At 42.8% G+C, this 25,660-nt stretch overlaps 2 protein-coding genes across 4 annotated transcripts in view; one reads left to right on the top strand and one right to left on the bottom strand.

The window, feature by feature from the left end:
• Window positions 1-9,825: 9,825 nt before the first annotated feature.
• On the bottom strand, window positions 9,826-12,439 carry adcyap1b (adenylate cyclase activating polypeptide 1b; the record flags this gene model as incomplete). 2 transcript variants are annotated; one of them, XM_083990796.1, is made up of 4 exons in its annotated part: window positions 9,826-10,009; window positions 10,694-10,798; window positions 11,223-11,357; window positions 12,336-12,439. In XM_083990796.1, 4 exons carry the CDS (start codon window positions 12,437-12,439, stop codon window positions 9,826-9,828), a joined length of 528 nt encoding a protein of 175 aa, XP_083846922.1. The 2 variants fall into 2 exon arrangements, with proteins under 2 accessions (XP_083846922.1, XP_083846923.1); XM_083990797.1 differs by lacking the exon at window positions 10,694-10,798.
• Window positions 12,440-17,723: 5,284 nt separating this feature from the next.
• yes1 (YES proto-oncogene 1, Src family tyrosine kinase) overlaps window positions 17,724-25,660 on the top strand; it is a 30,169-nt gene continuing 22,232 nt past the window's right edge. Inside the window, exons 1-2 of one of the 2 annotated variants that reach the window (XM_083991665.1) lie at window positions 17,724-17,942; window positions 18,100-18,159. The gene's annotated coding sequence lies outside the window, so the exon portion shown is untranslated. Of the gene's footprint in view, window positions 18,160-25,660 lie in introns of both variants that reach the window. The other variant, XM_083991664.1, reaches the window with a different exon arrangement.

Raw genomic sequence — 25,660 nt, 5'->3', positions numbered from 1 at the left:
TCACACTTCTCCCCTCATCACACAGCCTCACTTTTTTATAGAGTTGCCACAGATAATTCCCAAAGAGTTACGTGTTGCGCTGTGACAGGCAGCACCTTTTTTTGTTGTTGTATTGAATATGTATGAAAAGACGGGGAAAGCTTTGGCGGGCTTTGTGCTGTGCCGCCTCTCTAAGCGAACGCTTACCCTTTCGGCGTGCGTGCAAGGTGTGGGATAAAGCAATCTCTAGGAGTAGGAAAGCTTGAAAGCGTAAGTAGTTTGCAAGAAGGTAGAAGATGCATTTTACAAAGCTGACGCAATAATATCAAAACAAGAAACTGTTCCCATTATGTACAAAAGACAACGTCAGTCGTGATGCTGTGTAAACCAGAGGTGCCTCTGTTCTCATGCAACTTTTAATTCAGTCAGCACTTGTTGTGTTTGAGTGTTGAACACTGTACACCACCATGTGTCATACACTCTTTTGCCAGTATTATTTTGCATTCACCACCACACACACACACACACCTAGCAGACACACACTTATGATGTGTTCATTAAAAGCAAAGAAGCAAGGTAACATAACCACAAGCTGTGTGTCAGCGTATGAATTTAACTCTCATATATATATATATATATATAACCCATGAAGCCTGAACCTGACAAGCATCTCTCTCTCTCTACTGTCAATGTTCTCCATTCATTAACACTCTTCTCATTCAGGAAATCTGTCACAACTTTAGAGAAGTGCGAGGGTGAATGATGTGGAAAGACATGCAACAGTGGATATCTGCGGGGGGAAGGAGTAATAGGCTTCCTTCTCTCCTTCATTCGGAGGCAGGTGAGGGAGACGGCGAGGAGAATGAAAAGAGCATTAGCATGTTTCTTCTCGCTAATCTCACACTGAGTTTTCACACCTAACTGCTCCGGCGGTGATACATTATTCAGTGTTTGCACAGCCTCGCCCCAATACAGAACCAGCTCCATGTGTGTTTGAGCTATACAGACAAAATAAAAGACAAAGTAAAGCTGCAAGGTGTTCGTTTGTTCACCTCACACTGAACTCTGGAGGGTCAGTGTGTGTGAAGTGTGGCTAATCTAGTCCGTGACACACTCTCCAAAAAAAGAAAGAAAAACTATATCCTCAGTGGCTGACTTTGGAGATTCATACAACTTCTTTATGAAGTCAAGTCACCACACTCCAGGAAGTTCAAAAGCCAGCAGGCCCACCTGCTGGTGCACACCCCCGCTGCCATTGTTATCGACAGAAATTTTGAGAAGCTGTTCTCTGTTCATGTCTTTCGGAGAACCACAATGGGAGAAGGCAGCTGTAACAAAACGTGTTTGATATTAAACAGCACTGAATCTCAAGCTCAGTTTTTTTTTTCCCAGTCAAGTACCACTGGATATAGAGGGAATAGGAGTCCTAAGAATAAGCCTGTTAAAAATGTGTGCTAACAAATTAGGGTTCAAGGTCCTTGGCCATAATGGAATTATTTAACCAGGGGCTGTGTCTGCAAACTTTCCTTAATGCTCATGTTTGAGTTTGCACTTAGATCGGATTTGCCACCAGGACAATTCAGATGGTGTCACCGATGTTGCTTAAGAGTCTTTTCTGTGGGCATCCTGTCATCCAGCTAATGACTGACTAAGGTTTAAAGGGATAGTTCAACTTTTTGGCAAATTCGCTCATTGCCATAATCCCTATAGTTTTAGGAGTAGGTTCTTTACCTTTAATTATCAGTGCATGTTGCCTTCAGATTGGCGGGGCAGAGACGCAAGGTGCTCAGTGAACACAATGGAGGCGCATGGTATTTCCATGTTTCCCTCATCAAACTCATCAAATACACAATCCAACAACTCCAAAATGCTCTTGTGGAGAAGTTGTGATCTGCACATTCACCACGCTATGAATAATAATATATAATTATGTAACATTACGACACATGAAGCAAATACTCGGAACTACTTGCTCTTTTGAAATCACTCCGCCCAGCAGCCGTGTCTGGGAATGTAGTTGCGGCTACGCATTTACCTCAAAAACAACTCTGTCTTGTAATGTTACATTATTATTTCATAGCGTGGTGAATGTGCAGGTCACAACTTGTCCACGAGAGCGTTTTGGAGTTGTTGGATTGTGTATTTGATGAGATTGATGAGGGAAAGGTGAAAGTACTGGTCACCTCCATTGTGTTTGCTGAGCAGCTTGCGTCTCTGCCCCACGGATCTCAAAACAACATGCATCGACAATTAAAGGTAATTAACCTACCCCTAAGATTGAGTAATTAGATGTAATGTGGAAGGGCTTATCAGCACTGACAAACCCATAAAGAGTTATCCTCCAACCCTGCATTTTCTCAGCTCCACAGAATACTTTAGTATCTTTCAGCCAGTTGTTTTGGTCCTGCAGCCTCCACTTAAATACTAGATCATTTGAGGCTCATGAGCGATGTTTCAAACTGCAGCAGCTTGTTGTTTTTTTCTTTCTGCACAAACTAATGATTCAAATTGGGGATAGAAGGTTTTAGAAAGGGACTGGCTGATTTTTCCCTCAGGTGGTTGGTGGAGAACAAAACTGAGTTAAAAGGAGAGCGAATATCAGTCTTAACACTCATCAGGTGGACAGAGCTACAAATCAAAGCTTATGTTGCTCTGCTGTTCATCTTTAGTGATTCCTTCAGCTACTTATTATCAATACTTCTCATTGAGGGTTTTAATACAGTTTTAAGCAGGTCACAGTTGGTGGTTAAAGGGACAACGAGGAGTTTCTATTCGGTTATAAAAAAGTCTCACGTTAATGTGGATGAATCTCCGCTACCCACAACCTCTGACTTTAATTCTTGATGAATGAAAACATGAGTCCGTCTTGCGCCGGTCAAAAGAATTTCACGGTGCACGCGGAGGCTCATAAATGTAGTGTGAAAACGCTTCGCTTTTCCAAAACTCCTCGTTGTCCCTTTAAGTAGGCTACACATGGACAGACGGAAGATGTTAATGAGCGAGATTATAGTTCAGACTGGACAGCGCAGCAGTAAATACAACAGCAGATATATTGAACGCCGCCTGCTCCACTGGGCCGATCTCTTTTACTCTCTCTGTCTCATTTTTTGTTTTGGGGGAAATATCATCCCATTCAAACAACTTCTTCTCTCACATCTTTAAGCCATTTTATGCCCGCTTCCACCTTTGGTGGTAAATAATTTGGCTGTTTCAACATCATGAATGGACTTCAGCTCCCAGCTCCTCCACTGTTACATTTAAAGTCTTCAAAGCAGCGCACTTCAGGAGATGGGAGCTGATTTTCCTACTGTTTTCAACCCTTCATCTTTGAGCCTAAAAGTTCTGCTTTTCATCTTCAGCTTCTTTAACATTGCTTCAGCGGTCTCATTCTGTTCTCAGCGCTCGCACATATTGTCCTTGGAAGAGGCATTTTCTAGTTTAGTGCATGTAGTTTTTATTCTATCACGTTTGTTTGGCTAAATCCACATTTAAACATCTTGGAACAAAATCTTCCTTCAGGATGAACAAAGACTAATCTTATATTGTTGGTTTTCTTAAGTTGCATGTGGTGTTTTAACTTGGACAGGGCTCATACAGAGGCTGAGAGAGTAACATTTAAGGTGGTCATTTTCCTCCCTGGTCATATAGCCTCATAATATATATGATGGATAGCCCTGGTTACCCATGGTTACTCAAGCAGCTCAGGTAAAGTGTTTCCCTCTAAGGAAGAAGCAACTCTTGATCAGTGGTCCATGTCTGCAAACCCTCGCCCACATCCCCTATTTTCCTCCTCCCTGTCTCCTCTGCCCCCCCTCCCCTCCTCCCCCTGCTCCCACAGGGGATGCTGTTCACCGGAGAGTGCCTCCTGCTTAATGGTAGATGTGACAGAGCCCACCACAAGATGAAATTTAAGTGTGTGTGTGTGTGTATGTGTGTGTATGTGTGTGTGTGGGAGGGGGGGTGACTTCAGGGCTGCCACAGTCAAGGGTTTCATTGCAGTCATGACCACCACCATGGCCGCCTCCCTCCTCCTCCTCCTCCTCCTCCTCCTCCTCCTCCTCAAACTTGATGACTGATTCATGAGGTGAAATGCAAAGAGGTATGTGCGATTGCATCACTGCTATGTCTGGGCCTCTCCTGTGAGCACTGTGGTCTTAACCCTGACACGCAAGGGAGGAGGAGGAGGAGGAGGAGCGGGCAGTGTTTGTGTTGAAGGTAAATAAACACACACACACACACACACACACACACACACACACACACATAATTGGAGGAAAGGCAGAAATGTTAATCACACAAGCAATAAATCTGTATTATACATGCATATACACACTTCTGGCTTCACGCTCTCATCAGATCCTTGGTGACAAAGAGAACTGGGTGTGGCCATGGTGCTGGGGGAGGATGTATGGGTATCCCCACAGGAAAAGCCCTGAACACAACCTCCCCCTCCCCCTCTGACACGTTATCCATGATTAAGACGTGTGTACAGGAACAGAGCAGGGCAGAGGGAAGATGATCAAAAGCTGTGTATGATTTTAAACTCTGTTCAGAGAGCCAGGCTGTTTTTCTTTCTTTCTTTCTTTTCTCCCTCAGCTCTAAATTTAGGAGATCTTCCAATTTTCCCTCCAAGAAACTGCCATCAAAACAAGCCCCCACACCAACTCTCTTGAAAAATTCAGGATCAATTGAAAAACAGCTCGAAGACGCTAATGGGGAGATAAGGAGTGGAGTGATGCGTGCCACAGAGGAGCGATAATGCAGGGAGGAGCGTTGTCTTATTGATTCAGGCATTAATGTATATTATATACAAGTTGGCTGTGGATGGCCCCTCATGTATAGTGTAATGCTGCGCAAACAAATTGGAGCATTTGTTTCAATATCCACTTGTGGGCGTGTTGATGTGTGAATATCTCATCTAATTTATTTATGAATACACTTTTTGTTTTTGTTTTTTTACATGTGTTGCTTTTGTCTTGTAAAAAAAAAAAAAAGCAGAAAATGTCACAGGAGGAATTTAGGAATCTTTTGCCTGTCAGGAGGACTAAGGCGGCTTTTGGTGTTGACAGCTGAGGAGGAGGAAAAGTAAGGAGGGGGGTGGGGGATAAATAAAGAATGTGGACGTCCTGTCTCGCTCAGGTCGGACTCTGATGGCGACACCTGACAATCTGTCGGTCTTTTCACAGCAACAGGGCAACTCCCATGAATCACTTGGCCTCAGGGAAGAAACAAAGATGTGTGTGTGTGTGTGTGTGTGTGTGTCAGTATGTGAGTGTTTGGCAGTGTCATGTGTTAATTAGTTTTGTTGGATTTTCATTAATCATGTTTTCCACCTGTGTCAGTGACTGTTGGCGTTATTACAGCATCTATGAGCGACTATCTGTACTAGGTCTATTCTATAGTGTGTGTGTGTGTGCACACACACAAAGATGTCATGTCGGACCCCATCCCAATGCAAGAGCCTGCTCAAGGTCTGCATGAGTAGAGCAAACAAATAGCCAAAGACACACACACAAACACGCACACACACACTCTCTCTCACTCCCTTTCCACACATACAAATACACTTGACACATGCGTATACATAACCGTGTCCCTTTGTGGACCGTTGCCATGCAACATTTCTCTGATTGGGTTAGTCGAGCTCTGGTGCATGTGCACTCACTCACACACACACACACACACACAGACACACTCCTGCTGGCTGATGAAGATCAGATCACACACACACACACACACACACACATACACATACATAGACACACTCTTTTGCCACACCCATCCTCCTCTCCCGTGGGACACAGCTGCACTTCCAAGGCCGGGGATGGAGTGGGGAGAGAGACAGAGAGGCTGCTCCAGGAGGAAGGGATCTCTGCTGTTCAGTCCAGGGTCGAAGCTTTTTCTTTGACGAGCTCCTCGGAGATGGTGGATGGTGATTCCTCAGTCTCAATTATAGGTGCATTTATTTTATTCAAGCAGATTTGCTCCGTTTTCATTTGATAAACTCCCGGCTGAAATCCTTAAAACCACCCTGTAAATGTCATTATGTGACAGGGGTTGATAAATGAAATACACCAGATACACCTCACTTCGCCTTTTGTTTATGATGCGCTCAAACTGTCTCTTGCTGACAGGTTAGAGACCAGATCTTCAAAGTGCCTGGCGCTGGGAGGAGGGGGAGTTTTGGGGGGGAAGGGGGGTTGGTTTTCTCAGATTTGCTGCCTCATATCTGTTGATTTGGCTTTGGAAAGATAAATTTAACTTGATGGGACTTTGCCCAGTGGAGAAGAGCAGAGCTGGCGCTGTGATTGCTGAAGGATGTTTCACTTTATTTGCCATAATATGACTTGAGGTTTGTGTTTGTTTCAGGAGAGGACCTCTGCCCAGACAAATATGCCCCCCCCCACCCTCCCGGTGATGATGTGAACTCAACTTTAAGCTCGACTCTGATGTAAGTTGCACAACAAAGGCCTGCAATCAGGATGTGTGTCTCCGCTCTCTGTCTCTGTCTTTGGTTTTTCCACAACACATGCACCACCACCTTTTTAAAAAAAAATATGACGTGTTTCAAAGATTAGACATTGATTAGAAAATGTTGTTTACAAAAATTTATTCATACAAATCTTACAACACTTTCATAACATTGAAGAACGTAAAACCCCATATAAGGACTCCTGTGTGTATAACGATGTCACTTGTACTAATGTTCACTTTTAAAACACATTGTTTTTCAGATAGATAAGAGATTAAACATTGAAGTAAGGCGTTTGGCGCTTTCAGAAATATCAACAACAGGCATTTTCTATGATCTGAACAAAGTCTCTTTTTCTTCTTCTGAACCCCTTTTTTTATTCTAGATAGTGATGCACATAGTGGTAAATAATATGTCGGTGCTGTTTTCGGATTAATAAATTATGGACCAATATCAAAGGAATCAACCACACTGTATAATCAACAGTAACAAACACTGGTCATTGTTCACAACTCTCACAGACAATGAACACCCCAAACTCATGCACACACACACACATACACACACACTGCCTGCTCCATCAACATATACATCCTATACTTTTTTCTCTTTTCTATTTAATGTTTACTCAATAACTCATTGGCCATGCTTTAAAAAGAAAGCCTAATTCTACTACTGTTGGGGCAGACTAAGCCGAGCAATTAAACAGAGTAAAAGGAAGTTTTAATGTAAGCTAATGGACTGCAGCATTGTAGGGCCACTAAAATTGCCATCTGTCACTTGTGGCGATTTCTTCTTTTTTTAATTTTTTTTTTAGGTTTTATGTTTTTCTCACGTCGAAGCAAGGCACCAAAGCCAAAAGCTGTTTCCATCTCCACGTGCGCAATCAGTCAGTCAGCTCATTCACACAAACAAACATACACTCATTCATACATAAACATAAATGGGCACCAATATCCCACCATCCACACACACACATACACACACACACACACACACACATACACACATTCACATTCACACAAAGCCTGTAGGTTAAAGTCAAATTGAAGAAAGAGTGTATTGATAGTTCCTGTTGGGGTGTGTGGGGGGGTTGGTGGGGGGGGGCACACACCACTGATTGGATTGCAGGGAGTGCACAAAGCTGCATTTGCATAATATTGAATAAATACATGAGATATCTCTCTAATAAAAATCGGTGGGAAGACCCCTCTGCTGGAGGGCTGGGTTTTTTCATTCACCTCTGCTGTAGTGCGAGAGGGGAGAGGGGAGGCGGGGGGTGGGGGGGTAAGAGGGGGGGCTCTGAATGGCCTCGTCCGGCTTCACTCACATCTTTGCTTCAGCTGACACCAAAGTGAATGGAATTCAACGTCTGATTTTTTTCCCATCAGACTCATTGACCCTGATCTAACTCTGGCAGGTGAGGTGAGGCGACGGCAGCAGCAGCAGCAGCAGCAGCAGCAGAGGAGCTCCCTCCATTTGTTTCAGGTGTGACGACCTCTCTCTCTAGCTCCTGGCCGCTGTAATCTGTCTCTAATGCAACAGCCTACTTTGCTTTCTCTCTCCTTCTCTTCCTCACACACACAGACACACTTGTCTCTTTCTTCATCTTCTCCTCCATGCATACCTCTCTCTCTCTCTCTCTTTCTCTCACCTCACACTCTGCTCGTGTCTTTGCCACCACACACTACCAACCAGTAAGACACCTAACACAGATCAGCTTCGTCTTTAACCACTGAATCACAGCACTGCATGTCATATCATATCATAACAATTCACCACGGCCATCTAGAAGCAAAAGAATCTTTTCAAAAAACGCTATACCAGGACGAAGGCAATAAGCGAATAAACGAACCAAAGGAAAAGCACTTTGTAATTTAAGTTTTCAATGAGTGCTATAGAAATAAAGCCATTGTTTAAAAAGGGATTCCAGTGTCTTGCCTTATGATATCCACAATGCGAGCAGCAGGGGAGGTAACAAAAAAATTCAACAAGTCAGTGCAGTACCAGTTTCCACCAGCTCTAGCCCTCCTTCTTCATATATCCAGTCCATCTCAAACAGGCTTAACACAGCCCACCTCCCAGATAGCACAAAAAAAGCATGATGGCATGCAGTTTCTAGGCAAAAAATCAGCAAGGTGTCAGTTTCCACATGCACCAATCAATAAGAAATATGAATTAAATATCCCTAGATGCTACCTTTCCTCTTTTCTTTTCTTTTTTTTTTTGAAAGAAAAAAAAGATGCTTCATCTCTAGCTTCCTACATGTTCTGGGTCCTCTCTTGAGTAGTGCTGCCCAAAAATACAATCAGCAGTTGAAGCACATTCTTCCAGATAGTTCTGTTGACTGAACACAGACAACATTGAGATGATGATGATGATGATGATGATGATGATGAGTATGTGCACTGTGTCGTTTCGATACTGTACAAAACACACACATTATGGGACATTCTTTACACAGTCCTGTCGAGCACGATTGATCTCCTACAGTGGATGACTTTGAGGCAAGTGAGCAAGCAGTGTAGTGCCGCATACTGTGAACAGCAACTTGAGTGCTTCCTTTATCTTTGATGCCCTTGCAAAAAAGCCTGCAATGAAATTTCTTTTTTAAAAAGAAGGGTTGGATTTAGATTTTTTTTTTTCCTCCATTGTTTTTTTTTTTTTTTACCACCACCACCAGTTACATGAATGAGTGTGTAAGTCAATCAGTTATCCACCAAATGAGAGGCTGTACAACAAAAGCCATCTGAATTCCCTTGGAGGGGGGCAGCAAGCCATACAAACCCACAGAGCTCCCATTAAGGGAGCGTGGAGAAGGGTGGACAAGGGCAACATCTATCATAAGCCGGATATGCCTCACATAGCATGCTCACTGCTTCTTTGGGCCTGTTTTGGAAAACAAACAACACTAAAAAAATAGAACGTTGGTTACAAAAATAAGTATAACATTCAATACTTTGATTGTCTTTTTAAAATCTATTTATTTTCTGCATATGTAGATGACCTTTAAAGATTTCAAGCGCATAACGTTGAAGGTGCACAATTATCTTTTTTTTTCTAATTCTTTTTTTCTCTCTCTCTCTTTTTTTTTTTTTTTTTTTAGTCATTTTGTTTTGTTTTCAACATCTGAACATGAAAATAAAATATTGGTCCACAAAGTATAACTGTGCGGTATCAAGTGCTTTTGTACAAAAAGAAAAAAAAACGATATTATTATTAAAATATTCATTTTAATGGCTTTACTTCATACATAAATACATGTTGAAAGAACACAGGCGCAATCCACTGGTTGGTCAGATATATCTGAATGACTTTGATTTAACGACTGGATGTATATACACAGGAGGTTCAGTTTGGGCGCTTGAACAACGCTACAAATAGGCCAGTCGACGTCCTTTGTTCCTAACTCTCTGTCTGTACCTTCGTCCCAGAACCGCTGCCAGGTATTTCTTCACGGCCTTCTGCTTTCTATAGCGACTGTAGCTGTCGGTGAAGATCCCATCTGAATGTCTTTTGGATAAGGGCTCTGTCTCGTCCTCCATGCTGTTCTCTTCACTGCAAAAACAACAAACAAACAAACAAAAAAACACGATTTAAAACATGAGATAAAGCTGCACACTTCCTCCTCTCAACAGATCCCTGCTCTTTCTTATTTCACATCTCCTTTGATAATCTCTTCTTCGTCATCTTCTTCTTCTTCTTGCCACAATTCAAAGTTGCCTGCACCCATTAATAATGGATCTATGGGCCTTTCATCCCGTTTTTTTCGTTTGAAATCAAGGCGGCAAGCAAAGACAGTGTAAAAGAAACAGTGATTTAAGCGTTTTGGAAAAGTTATAAATAATTCATTCAGAGCCCATTGCATAATGTGACGCAGGATTTTTCAACAGTGCCCCGGCAAACAATAACAACAACAAAAAATCAATTTATCGATTGATTATATATAGTAAATAAATCGCAGTGTATTTTAGTCTCAGGAAACTGACCCTCATTCGTTAATCATGAACGCAGTGCCACGCCACAACAAAGAAACACAACACAAGAAGGTGTAATGAAAATGTCTACACGTAGTTTTTTTTTTAACATGAAGAGATACAAATGAAACAAACACGCACATAAAATGACAGTGATGCAGAAGCCTGAACTTGTGCAGCGGATGAACAATAGAAATAAAAATATATATTAAAAAAAGAAAAGAAAAGATGGCTGCAGGTGAACGCTTATAAGAAATGCCCTTACCCTGCACGAATTGTCATCAGAGAATGCAGATAATGTCTCGCTGTTAACTGACCCAGGATCTCCCTCAAGGCTCTATCTAATTCTTCCTCAGCATGCCTTTCTGGTCTGAGATGATAAAACGCCAAAAAACACATAGATCATCAGTGACTAAAAAAAAAGCGCAGACAAAAATGATCAGAAGTAGCCTAAAATGTCCCCACCCACCCCTCAGCTCCAATATCACATCAGGTGCATTTAATCGCAGCCTCAGAGCCTTTTTTTTTTTTTTTTTTTACACACAGGCTGCATCCTTCCGTTATGTGCCGACCCTTTTTTAAATATTTATACATATCCTAGACAGTATTTGAATCAACATTTTAGGCTACTCGGTATGAAAATAACACAGAACAAATAACATGAGGAACTCTGGGAAAAAAACAAAGCAAGCAAACATTAGCGCAAAAAAGTCAGAATCAGAATGGGATTCAATTCTGTAAAGGCTCTAAAGCTGTGGAGGTGGTGGAGGTGGTGGAGGTGGGAGCACGTTTACCTCTTCTCCGGTGGGTAGTATAGAGTGTAATCGTCGTCGTTTAGGGATGGTGGGCTTCGTATAGCAATCTGGTCGCTATCAAATCCCATGTCGGATAATGAATTCCCATCCTCATCGAAGGCGTCGTTTTCAAGTCTGCAGAAGAGGAGCAGCATTCATCACAAATCTGATCTGTGCACAAGTGGGACGCAGGAGTGAAAGAATGTCTGCATCTGCTGCTAAAAATCAGTGGGAGGTTAAAAAGCTTTAGAGACCGGGCAAAGAAAACGAAATCCTGAGGGTGTTTATAGATAAAAGCAGAAAACGATTTTTTAAAATATATATTTATATATTAAGCATTAATGATAATAATAATAATGTTTTAAAATGTGTCAAATGCGCATAGTTTATTTTTTCTATATTTAAATTCATTATTTAATCGGGGAAATATGTTCTTAATTCCAACCTGGTGCTTCTGCTCTGAACGCAGGCTACAGACTCATTAATTATTTAGAGATGGAAACAATGGGTGTGAAAACCAGCATGTTTAGCGTAGACCTGGAGCCAACATTTTTATCAAGAGTGCTGCAATCAGTAGAGGAGGAGAAGAAAAAAAACAAACTAGAATCAATAAGACAGAACCACGCCCAAATTATGGATATGCTTTTCTCAGAAAAAGAAGAATAAATCTTAAACGCATAGAGCTCTCCTATTCGTGTTGCCTCGCCTCTCCTTGGTGACGCCAGTCCACCGTCATCCCCAGGGCTATCCATTGCATTGACTGCACTCTCATTTTTAATAAGGGGAGTTCTGTGAACCGTCCCACCGGACAGACACTTCCACGCAATCTCCATAACCATTTTCCACAACACCAGATATGCATTTTTATCATCTTTGCGTTATAATATTTCCCCCTTTTTGTTATTCCTTCTCAACTCCCTGATTTTAAAATTGCGCGCAGGGTCCGTGCGCAATTACGCACAGTTATTCGAAACATAATGTACAAATGCAGTAACTTCATAGTCAATCACAACGCAATGATTGAACCATTCAATCATTGAACAAAAACAGTTTCAGATGCAGATAAAAAACAACAATGAGGTTATAAAGCTGCATGAAGCAGCAAACACCTACCTAATCTTAGGGTAACTTAGTCCGATAGGTGTGCAGAAGACGCTGTAGTGCATTAAGATTCCGTAGATGAGCAAGATTAAAGTCGCTTTACTCGAACTGGCCATGCTGTTAGAAAATGAAAACAAAAAAGAAAACAAAAAAAAACATTAAACAGGTTAGTCACTCCTACAGAAACACCATGCTCACTCTTTGTTCTATCAAATCCACATGCTCTGCCACTTCTCTTATTACAAACTAGAAGAGGAGGGTAAAGCTGGAGCGAATAATATAAACTTCTTTAAATAAACTGGATAGACGCAGCGTCCGTTTGTTCAAAGCAACAACAACCAAGGGGAGAAAAAAAAGAGAAAATATTGGTCTGTTTTATTCCTTCCGTTTGGTAAAAGTTTAATGTGGCATTCACATAGAGTCCTTTTGCATGCAGCGCCAAAGTCATTAAAAAAAACAAAAAAAACACCAGATCTCCATGCAGTGTAGAGGAAAGGGGGGTTAAAAAAAAGAAGAATAATTTCCATTACTTTATCTCGCTCTCAGTCAATCCGCAGATAAAGCACATACCTATAGCAGGAGAGCAGGGAGAGCGCTGTGCTGTAGGATGTGATCCGGGCGCGGCTGTGGTAGTGTGTGTGTGTGCGTGTATGAAAGAGAGAGAGAGAGAAAGAGAGAGAGAGAGACGGTATCTTTCTCACGGCACTTCTTTCCTGGCTGAAGCGCCTCCGTCGTCTCCTTATGTTCCCCTCAGTGCAGCCGAGCTCACTTTTATGCACAATTAATAAGACTCGGCCGGTCGCGCTGGCAAACAAAAAAACTCGGTGGGAAGGCGCCGCTGTATGTTCGTCTACCTACATATCGTTGCTCTAAACTTTTGTCCTGTGCTGTGATTGCCTTGGATTTTTATCCATGTATCGTAAGCCATGCCCCCCCTCCTCCTCCCTCCTCCTCCTCCTCCTCCCTCCAATAAGTCACATTAAGGATGCTATAGACGTCATCAAGTCTTCCTCCCGGAATATAATAGTACAGTTCCTTCCTCATCGATGTATCTGTCAGACTCACCCCCCACCCCACCCCACCCCACCCCCACCTATGATGGAAGTTTACTTCCAAACTTTCTTCTTTAAAAAGGAAAGAAAGAAAAGAAAAGAAATAGTTGTGAATGCACACACACGAATTCTTGAACTTCACGCAGGACCAATACAAATCAATTACTTTCCGTCACCGTGACCGACACTGCCCCCACACGTCATCAATAAGTCCAATTAGGCTTTTATGATTATGACTAAACTGGGAAGTGATCGTCTTCGCTGGTGGTGGTTTCATGTGACCGGGGTGGTTTTGGTGGGAGGGGGGGGTTGGTGGTGGATCAGGCTTCCGCTGACCAAGTTCAAGGCCTCCTGGGAGTCAGGAGCTGTCCGGTGTTGAAATGAATCAGCTCAGATTGCGGCTTTCTGACTTTACAGTCACTTTTCCTAATCATTTCCAATAATTGCTCGGTGGATATCATCGCGGGGAGGTTTGAGAGAGGGCGGGGGGGTTAAGAGGTGGTGGTGGTGGTGGTGGTGGTGGCTCTAATGGCCAATGCAACGACAGCGCTAAGTCTGCGGCCTGTCCTTTAGATTGTTGAAACAAACGAGGCACGTAATCTGATTTGAACGCAGGCTGGTGACGCAGGATGCCGGTTCAGAGAGCCATCAGCCTACGTGGCTTTATGAACGATTCACCCATTTCCCCAACATTGTTCTCAAATTGTCTGGATCACTATAATGCGCTGATTGATACCTTCAAACGAAAAATTCCGAGAAAATACTTGTAGCTTATATGAACCAATTAACCCCAAGAAGAGGAAGTCGGGCCTACTTCTTTCTCTACTTGAACTACTGGGCTGAGTCAACCCTCTGTAATCTCCTATCTATTGTAAGCGAATAATAGCCTACAGTCACAGTGTATAACAAAAACTTCACATTCATTTTGATGGCATGTAAAATGTCTTACAGCAAAGTTATAGGAGACTTTTAATTTGGAGGAGGGGGCCTGTGTGTGAGGCCTGATTTGAGATCAGCAAGTGGAGGTCAGCGCACCTTTCTGGTTTTGCTCTGAATCACACCTATAGCTCAAGCAGCCAATTGAAGAGTTTGCCAAAGAGGAGAGAGACTCGCGTCAGCGTTTTGTTTACTCTGACGCAGTATGACGAACAGAGGCTGTCACCGGAGGGGGGGGTCTATATCCCATCCTCCTCTCCGTCTTCGCGGGGCGCGATTGCTATGAAGAGCTCAACTTAAAGCCCATATGTTTGAACTGGAGCAGACTACTAATATCAGGCCCAGTGCAACAGATAAGAGGCGCAGCAGCAGCATCGGTAAGGCTGAGCAAACGGCGCCATCATGAGGAGAGCAGGGAAACATGCGAGCCCCGCTGAGGCTCATTCACCGTCACAGTCCACACACCAGGGAGAAGGAAAAGATGAGTAAACCCTACCTACATTTGGTTGTCACGATGTAAACAAGCACGGTCTGAAACAGCTGGCAATGAACAGGGAACTGTCTTCAAAAATATAGCCTATGCATAAAATGCATATAATATAGCCTAAAATATGGCCTATTAAAGCCAAAATTGAACAATGTATCTTGTATAAGTATTAAGATGGTATGAGGTGAAAATCAAACTGGTTGGAGATATGGTTGGCTATGCAATTTGGGGTTTAAGATTCATTCATAAAAGCCACTGGCTACAAGTTTTTTTAAACCCATTGACTCTCCTTGTCATTGATTGTTGTACTGTATTATATCTCTAAGACAGGGGTGTCAAACATGCGGCCCGTGGGCCAGGACCGGCCCTGCAGAGGGTCCAATCTGGCCCTCAGGATGAATTTGTCAAGTGTGAAAATTTGAAATTGCACATCTTTTTATCAATAAATTTCAGGTGGTTCATAATATGTTTTGTAAAAGGATAGTTCAGTAACTGTAAACATCTTATTAATGTACTAAAACAGAGGGAAATCTCAATTTTTAAAATATATTTAAAGGTTATTATGCTATTATTTTACTGGTCCGGCCCACTTGAGATTAAATTGTGCTGTTTGTGGCCCCTGAACTAAATTGAGTTTGACATCCCTGCTGAGCAGAAGAGAATAATTTAATTCTTATAGTTTTATTGAGGAGACCCCTGAAGAAGTAAAAGATCAATATAGTTTAGATAAAAAGGCAAATATCTGACAAATGAATATGAATTTGTACAGCATATCTTAAATGAAAACGAATCAAACAGAAAGAATAGTGCTGTACAAAAAATACACACACACACACACACACATTTAAAAAAAAAAAGGTATTTAATGCTTTGTTTTGGAAATGTACGGTTTCTTCCATATACCTATATATTTCATGGACGTCATGTTCCTATGTAAATGGTGGCTTCAGTCTTTGTACGTATGTGCACGTAGACACATCCTGTCATCCTGCTCAAAGAGTCATATACGCAGAGAGGGTGTGGACAAAAGACATATTCAGTCATCTCAATTACAACATAGTGAATCACTTTATTTCTTGGTTTTATGTCTTTATATGAGAATATAAAATCTTCCATAATCTTGCAACACTCTCAGGTTGATCTTGTGACCCCTTGTGGACGCCCAACCCCCAGGCCAGGAACCACAGATAGACACACCACAACTCCTTCTCCCTGATAACCCCCACTAACCCAACAGATATACAATGATCCATTACCCTACGAGACCTTTCAATCATGTTTTATCAGCCCTTCATAATCTACAGACACCAGCACATAGGCTACAATTTTATCTGAGAATGGATGTTTGTCTACTGTACCTATGTGGAGTAAGACTCTACCTGACACTTGAACAATTAAGTTTCATTCACTGAAGAGGACAACGAAGTAAGAGCTGGTGCTTTTATACCAAACAAAGACTAGACCGTGGTGTGTGTGTGTGTGTGTGTGTGTGTGTGTGTGTGTGTGTGTGTGTGTGTGTGTGTGTGTGTGTGTGTGTGTGTGTGTGTGTGTGTGTGTGTGCGTGCCGCCCTCCCTTCAGGGGCAGCTTTTCTTCTCTCCCCCAGGCGAAGCTTGCAGTGCCTCAGTCAGTGTCAGTAGGGGTCAGCAAATCACTTTACAATCACTTAAAAAAAAATCTCTGTATTGTGTCTCTTAACATGCAGCTTTAGACCTGGTCTACCTGATTTCTTTTTCTAATATCACATTTCAAAAATCACAAGACATAGAAAAGTCTTATCCTGGTCTTCTATTAGGCCTATGGTCTATCAATTAACTATCCAAAATAGACACAGGACCTGTTAAATTCATCCTATAGGACTGAATCCATGGGAAGTTAAATCTGTTATTCATCATGTGTAAACTACAGACTGTTTTACAATATGTGACACAGGAGTCTTTTATCTGAACACTCAGTCCTTCAACTTCAGTCTGAAGTAGTAAAGCCTACGTGAGCCCATTCATGAAACCTAGAGGGCGCCAGATCCCTGCACATTGTGAATGAGGTTCAAAGAACAAACAACAGGCCAATGTTGGTGTTGGTGAGTGAGAGTGAATGAAACAACTCAAAGAAAAAATATGTTTAATGACTTGGTTTAGTGGTTCAGAGAAAGTGCGGCTGGTTTGTGTGTTTGTTACGGAGTCAGACGGTGGATTTTCACCTCTATCAGAGACAGGGATGTCGGCCATATTGGGCACACGGGAAAACCTCTCAATACGAGATGACGAGACGTTCAAGTGTAATCGGAAAATATACTTCAAGCCGGTATGAGCGCTGAACATTCAATAGCCTATCCTATTTCTAATTTCTCTAACGATGTCGATTGCCTCCTTTTCTACACGGTTGCAAATTGAACTTCATATCAATGACCAAACAAAACTAGTAACTTTATTACTTTGGTTTTGACTCTGGGACAGAGGAGTTTTGTTATTTTGTATTTAATCATTCAATACTAGGCTATTGGGCAGATTAATTGATGATGCTATGTTAACTGCAGCAACAAACAGTAAATACGTTAGGCTATTATTTATGGTGATATGTCTCTGTGTTATTAATAATTAATAAATAAACTGGGGCTTAGGGGCCCCTTCACAAACTCAGAGGTTAAATCAAAGGGGTCAAAATATCATTAACAAAACACAGAAATCACAATTTCCTGCTATGCAGACTCGGTCTAGACTTTTATTTACCCTTTTCCAGCGCTTTATGAAAGGAAAACGGTGCCACTAAGTGACAAGATTCATGGTGTGGCATTAAGTTGTTTAAAACGAGCTTTAAATCGTGTGTTAATTGAGTGTTTTGCGACTAATTGACGGTGGGAAAGCCGAAAGTCCGAGTTTAATCTGTGCGCCTGAACGCAGCATGATTCCTTCTTTGGCCTCGTCGGCTCCTCGGTCCTCGTCCGGCTATTGTTGTGTGTCTTTCAGGGGCAACCCCGACCTATCAGCGGGCGGTGATTTTTGGATATTTTAACAGTTTTTGCGTGGCCGTGGCCGTGGCCCCGCCATATTAAAGCGTCGGTCTTTGTCAGCTGGCGGCGTGTCCTCGGTCTTAAAGAGCAGAGAGGATCCCAGCGGAGGACTTTGGGCTGGTGAAGTAGTTAATCGGTATGGGACAGAGGGAAGACTGAGGCTCCACGTTAGACACAGAGAGAGAGAGAGAGACTGCTTGTGCCTGCTGTTTTCTTTCCCCCCCACTCATTTTTTCTTTTCTTTTTTTTGTTTTTGTTTGGATTTGTCGACGTGAAATTACAAAAACGTGCAGGGGAAAAGACCCACAGGACGCATGTAGCCGAAGTACAACACTGCTGAGGTCGCTTTCAAGGTAAGAAGTGCTGCTGGGGCAGAGAGGAGCAGCAGGAGGAGGAGAAAAAGGAAAAGTCACATTTTGTCTCTGGAAGTGGAGGCAGCCTGGTGGGCCTGGTGCTGCTGCTGCTGCTGTGACACTAAGAGAAAGTTAGGAAGAGGAGAGTTTCCTCGGTGTGTTACTAAAGTCTAAAGCCTGGGTCGTCGTTGACCCTGATCCTGGTCTCTTTTTTTTTTTTGCTTTTGCACAATCCAAGACCAGAAGACAACAATGAGGAAAGACTCAGACCAAACGTCCCAGTCCTGATCCTGGACCAGGCACTGAGCTGCACTGGATCAGTTTTAGTCTGTAAAATACACAGGAGAAACAAGACCTCTCACTTTTTTGTTTTGTTTTGTAGCTTCAGGTCAGATTTGTGTTTGATTTCATTCACATAACTAAATTTAACCTCTTGCTTTCAGTCAGTCTGCCTCACCCAGTCAACTGCACACACACACAATCAGCTGCTGTAGGCCTCAGCTGTAGTGGGCCTTTATTGCAGGACATATTATATTACAGCAGAGTTTAAATCACGTCACAGCTTTTTGTCGACAGTTTGCAACTTGCATGCTTTTATTGTGATGGTGCAACTGCAAACTGCACTAATTTCAAGTAATTGTGTTTTATTCCAGGGCTTAAAATACAGGAGCACTGTTGTAATGTTGTGTTACAGTCTGTGTGTGTTTGTGTGTGTTTATACAGTGTCCCTGACTGTGCATGTGTCTGTTGGTGTGCTTATATACTCCGGTGCCACAGTAATCCTCCTCCATGGTAATCCCTCTGTTAGAACAGCCCCAGTTGGCTGGACAGTCGTGTCTCCTTCACACACACACACACACAGACACACACAGCTGGAATGGCGAGGGCTGTTTGGCGGAGGAGTGAGGAGCACTAACAGGTGGTGTTGGCCGGGGTTCAGGGACTTGAGTTTAACTGGAGGCATGAAGGATCCTTGCATACCCGTCGAGTGTCCTCACTGCACGATTAGGACTCTTACAGTATCGTTACAGTTTGACTGTTTTCAAGGCTGCTGAGTGAGCTGTCGATCCACAGCAGGAAAAAAAGGCCAAACTCTCAACGCGACACACTCAACAAAACATTGGGAAAAATGAACAAACATTGTGTATTTCCGATTTCTCAGATTTCAGATTTCCACACAGTCGGAGCGACGTGTGGGCACAGAGAACAAGAAGAGCTCTTCTTGTTTTATAGCTCCCAACGACGGCTCTTTCTCTATCCCAGCCCTCCCTCCAGCCTTTGACAGGCACAGCAGGTGGCCTCAATGGCATGAATGGATGCGGAAGGAAGTTCCCCCTCCGCCGGCCTCCCCCCCCCACTCCTCCCTCCTCCTCCACTCGCTGTGATTGGCAGAGATGGCAGGCTGCCCTGAAGATAAGACCGAGCTGCGCCTCAGAGAGTGTGCCAGGGCAATTACTGAGTTACGCTTCAGTAATGGTTTTCCAGCCCCTGGTACCTTCATCATCATCTCTCTCTGTGATGGCGATTGTGGGCCAGTGAGTGTTTACAGAGCCAGTCAGTCCCTCAACTTTTTCAGGCTTCTGCACCAGGATTGATCTTTCAAAGCATGAGCAGTTTGCTGGAAGTCATCGCACAAGCCATGTCGAAAACACTCGAGATGCTTGCTGACACTCATTCGCAGCCTTTATGATGTGCTGATGATCAATGGAAAACAAAGTGACAACGCTGTAGTCGTGTTTGAACTGTTTAACTAATTTCTCAAGAAGAAAATGTGATTTTCAGCTTCTCAAACATGAGACTTGATTCGCAGCTTTTCTCTGGTTCATGTCACTGGAAAATTAAACATGGATTTCTAGACTTCATTAAAATTTCCGAAGCCCGTCTATAATAATTTGCTCCTCCATGCCGGCGTGCTTCTTCCTCCCCCCCTGTTTTAACAGCAACGGCGTGCGCCAGTGGAGTATCACGCAACAACACAGCTGGGTGTGGTCGCAGCCCTGACCACATCTCACTGCGATGGAGGATACGGTCGGAGGTTCAAGAACCTTAGTGGGTGTTCAGACCAAATATAGTCCTCCTGCGTGTAAAGGATGTGAGAGTCTGTGTTGCTTCAGCTGCTGGTGGGACAACGATGAAATTAGAACTGAGACTAACAATTATTTTCCATATTGATTACATCTGTTGATTAATTGTAAATCTATAGTAAAACATGCCCACTGTTGCGTCTCAGAGGCCACAGTGACTTGTTTAAGTCTTTATGTTTTGTCCAAAGCTCAGCAGATCGTCTCATTTCAGAGGCTGCAGCTAGAGAACATCTGATGATTATCATTTTTATACCATTTCCTGTTGATGGTCAGAACGGTTGCTGGTTATTTTCCTGTCGATTGTCTTATCAACTCACCAATCAGTCGACTGAATGTGTCAGTCCTACATGAGATACAATCAATGGAGCCACTTGATTAGTGCAGATATGTTGCCTTCACTCTAAAATCTGGATGGACGTTACTCTCAGACAAAAGAAGGCAAACTTGTCAAAAGCTGAATTTCATCGAGCAGCCAAGGAACTTTTTCTTAAAAACAGTAACTTCAAACAGCTTCTCAAACAGACACATTTTCGTTGGTGATGTTTCATTCTCATCCCCACTTATTTTATTAGGAGGAGAAAAAAACCTCTATTCCTGTGCTTTTAGTTTCTGAGTATACATCCTGTAAAAAGACCAGTATGTAGGGCCCGACCGATTTATCGGCGAGCCGATTAAATCGGCCGATTATAGCCCGTTTGAAACTAATCGGTAATCGGCCAAAACTCGGCGATTGTCGCCGATATTTTCAGGAATAAAATGCAGGGAATAAAACTTGGTTTTACTTTGAAAAGATTCCCCCGCACCGGCGCCGACCTCATGACAAACTCCATCCACTACCACCTCAGTCACAGCACACAGCAGAGTGACTGATCTGTCTCAAAACCAGTGTTGCCACTGGCTTTCTGTTTCCCTTTTTTTTAATTTTTTTTTTTACCGCGGTCGGGTTGTGAATTAATTAATTAATGCTCGTCTCCGGCCGTGTTGGGTCCGAGATTCAACAAGCCGGTCGGGGTCGGGTTTTACCGTTATATACCGGCACGGCAGTATGCTCATTTATCACCAATAAACACAGTAGATGAGGGAGGGAGTGACTGAGCTGAGGCTGTGTGACGGGTGGGGCGGGGGTCCGCGGCGGCGTGGAGCGGTGCGGGACTCTGACTGCAGCGGGGACTATCATGTCTCTGCTCCGTGAGACTGACCGCCGGTGAGCGCTTTGACACGGTGCCGGGCACGGCAGCAACCGCTGATCGCTTTTAATTGAAAAGAGAGAGAGAGAGGGAGAGAGAGACGCCGTGCCGTGTAAAAAAAACAACAACAAAAAAGTATCACGTGTCATGACTTCCTGTATTTGGCCCTTCAAAATAAAAGCCCATATTGATTTTGACTTCATTTTGACAAGACAGGGCTTCAAATGTTTTTTTTTTTTCATGCAACCAATCGACCAATGAAATTTTAGTCGGCTAATGATTTTTTGGTCGACCAGGCAGCCCTAATTTATATATTATATAATATATATAGATATATTATTATAGTAATACAATTTTAAAACTTAATTAAAAAAAAAATAATAATCGGCCGATTAATCGGTTATCGGGTTTTTTTCCCCCTAATAATCGTAATCGGCATCGGCCCCAAAAAATCCATATCGGTCGGGCCCTACCAGTATGCGTCACCATTGTGTCCCAAGTGACTGCAAAGGTTACGCAAGGCAGAGGCTCAAAGGTCGAAGGGCCTCTCCCAGATCTCGCCACAGTTTCATCTTATCTGATTAGTCAGAACGGCAGCGGGAGCTCAGAGCTGCGTCACACTTCATGTTGTGGGAGTGCATGTGTCACACAAACCTTTTCAAGAAAGCATTTTCTTTTTTTACTGTATCTCCTACTGTACCCTCGCCATCAGAAGTCCACTCGGACGATTCATGAGAGTGGAAACTCTGGAATTTCCTCGATTAAAAATAACCTCAAATAATAACACAAAACTTGGCTGACATCGATGCTAAATATAGAAGAGACTCTGATGGAAGAGTGTTCATCAGAGATACTTTATATACATTGTTGTTGTGCTGCCACACTTTTCTGTGGCATTTTCTCATATTTCCTCTGGTTTCGTCACTTGCAACTGTTCCTCTTGGATTCTTGGAAGTTTAATCAACTTTGTCCTACAGTTTTCCTTCTGTTAAAGGTGTTGTTTTGTCGGTACACGCATGTATAGATCTCTAATTATAACTGTACAACCGAGTTGTACACATAAACCTGCTGATTCTTGTACAGTGTCGAGCCTGTAAACTCCTCTCCTTACAAATAAGTGCAGCGCCGCCGCCAACCGCTTGGCATGATAACGTGGAGCGCTGAGGAGATTGTTTTTCCTGAACGTCGCCTGCATGCGAGCTACAGCCAAGGTTTTTTTTTCCTCCTGCCACTCTCCAGCATTGTTTGTATTCAGCCCTGTGGGAAGCAGCAGTCTGTCTCCTTAATCTGACACGGCATCACTGGCAGTCTGGCACATGGCCTTGCATGTCACATGTCCTTGGACAGGGTCTGGATCCAGTATTTTGTGTGCACACATACCAGCGCCTTTTGTGTGCTCCTGTACTGTACGCCTGGAAGGAAAGCACCCACTCATGAATTTACTTTCATTTCTACGCCAGATTGTCAAGACAGTTTAACGTTTCAGTCGGATCCAGAGATGATTTGATACAGTTTTGCTTTTGTAGTCGAGTAAAAACTATGTCAAACTGTTTCGCCGACCTCTTGGGTCTGGCTACAGATCCTCGACCCGACCTCTCTGCAGGGGCCCCGGTTGGTATTTACTGGGTTCCTTTAGGAGCCGCCAGAAGAATGGCACATTTCTTCCAGCTAATCTCGTTGTGGATGTAACAGCCTCATTTAGGAAACCATCCGAGAGAGGATACAATAATCTGCCTGTAATTTAATTTGCTGTGAAGTCGATTTGAGCCGTCATTAGTTTTGGTAAATTTGTCACAGGAGAAACAAACACTGGGGGGTTTATAAATTCCCCCGGCCACAAATATTCCCTGTCTTGTTTCTCAGTGTAATGTATTTCACGGAAGATTTTTCCTTACGTGTCATCTCAGACTGTTATAAATCACACTGAAGGACTTGATAGCAGCTCCGTATACAAACCAGGACAGGGATGGTGTGGTGAACCTCTACGCTATAAATGTGTCCAGTGAAGCATTTTTGGTTCAATCACCCATATATGTTGAATATTACAATGGTTTTATTTAGTTTGCTGCAGCGCTTTAACTGTCCATTCGTCCCAGCTGTGGTTGTGAGTCCATCCCTGTGTGTAGAAGCATCTGGTGGTTTTTGAATATTTAATTGGACCACTTGGTTTGATGGTTGGAGCTTTTGGCTGTGCTGCTGTAGGACAGTATGTGTCTGTGCCCTTATTAGCATTTGTGTTGCTCAGTGTTAGCATGTGTATGGGATCGTATAGTTGAGGGCATTGTGAGGCGGTGGGGGGAGCATCACAAGGTACTTTCTTTGTCCGTAACAAAAGGTAGATGGGGCTGAATGAAAAGGGAAAGCAAAAGGCTTTTCTCTGTGGTATTAGCCAGGGAGCGCCGGGGGTTTCTTCACGGGTGGTGCGAAAGCTTGTTACATAAAAATGTTTTGTCGTTTAAAATCTCCCCCCATGAATTTATTTGGAGATAACCACTAGAATATGGATGGAGGGTTGAAAAAATAGGTGTTTTCTTAGGATCAGGTATAGACGTGGTTTTTACAGTTGAATATGAGCAGCATCCAAATGTTAGACCCAACTCCTCTCCTTTATCCCTTGAAGAACGAGCTTTTTGTGAAGCAGCAAGAAAAGTGAATCATATAATTAAAAACAAAACCGTCCCGGTCCTTAATATTAAGGCTGTCTGTTTTGAGCTAGCATTAAATCACATTTTAAAACGATATCCCCTAGATTAATTCCAGATTTCCTGTAGGCCATATTTTCTATTTTGTGCCAAAGAAGAAGTAGAAGAGGGGGATCCAAAGGGGAACTTTGTGGGCGCTGAACGAGTCTGACAAGCCAAATCATGTGCCAACCCTGTGGGCTCGCTGAGGCTTGTGATCTATTCATGGACATTTTAGGAGCAAATCCTCCGGGTGTGTAATAGTGTAAAATGGAAAAGTTGCCAATTATTAAGGAAAGGGATTCGTTTTTCCTTCCTTTTTTTTCTTCTTTCTTAAAGATTTCCTTAAAATTACATCACAGACTCAACAAAGTGCTTCAATCAGCTGCTAGTTATCACTCCCCATATTTATTGTGGTTAACTATGATGGTTGGCTTCACCTTTAAAGCAGACACTCTACATTTACCGTCAGACTAAACCTGAGTCAGCAGCTGGTTGTAACAGCATCTGTTGGTACAGTCTGGTTTCTTCAGGATTAGCCCCGGTCAGCGGTGTTTACTGCCAGGGCACAGCAGAGGATTTGAACCATTGATACCCTACTTAGTCTACATTGACACTCTTACACCGTGTTTTCTTTCAGGTCAGCCGTCAGTTTGCCGTAGCATTAGCTTAAGGGTCAGGCGCTAAGTGTTCTGGACGTTTGGAAACACGCACTGGTTGACGTGCGACAGGAAAAAGGTCAAAGGTAACGGATGTGTTTACGTTGGCTTCTCCTCTGATGTTGTGGGAGGTTCAGGACGCTGTGATGTTTTCATTTCATGGTTTAGTTTGTAAACACAGAGCATGATGCGATGAGCATCAGGAAGGTCCGACTACATGTCAGTGCAGCAGCAAAACAGGTATTTCTATTACTGATGGATCTAATGATTGTTTTCTTGATAAAGCACCAAATTTTGGTATTTCTAAATAGAGAATATGATAAACGTATTGTTTTGTAGAGCTTCATAATACCCCTGAAAAAACTAGTACGCCCACATTTCTAATCATTTTATTTTTTCTTGCAGTTTTCTTTTTAATTATCGCTGAGATTTTTGACCTGCATCTTTCTTTTGTTTCACTTTCGTTGTATGTGAAATTTCTCTCATGTGTCCTTTACCTCTGGACATGTGCAAAAAAAAAATCTGTGCATGCGTCTCGCAGACCTAAACCTGCAGTGGTTTGTTTCAGATTTCACAAACACAAACACTCATGTTGTTGTTTCTGTTCAACTGAAGTAAACCAGGGATTAATTGTGTGTAGTACTCAAGAGAAGGAAAGAAACTTAACTGGACTATATTGTTGTAGTTTTATCTGAACCACATCACTCCCAGCAGCTGAAGAGTTTCCCTGCACACATGCTGCTTATGGCTCCTCTGAATGTGGAGGAGGACTGTGCTTTAATATGTCGAACTGGACTAGTTGTAGTACTGAGAATGTAATGCATTAGTTGGCTTGCATTTCATTAGGGATGAAACGATTATGAAATCCTGGGCCGATACAGATGTTTAAA

The sequence above is a fragment of the Trachurus trachurus genome, assembly GCF_905171665.1.
Source record: "Trachurus trachurus genome assembly, chromosome: 17".
In the NCBI taxonomy this organism is placed as follows: Eukaryota; Metazoa; Chordata; class Actinopteri; order Carangiformes; family Carangidae; genus Trachurus; species Trachurus trachurus.
The sequence above is the reverse complement of the archived record's forward strand: the minus strand, read 5'-3'. Positions and strand labels throughout refer to the sequence as shown.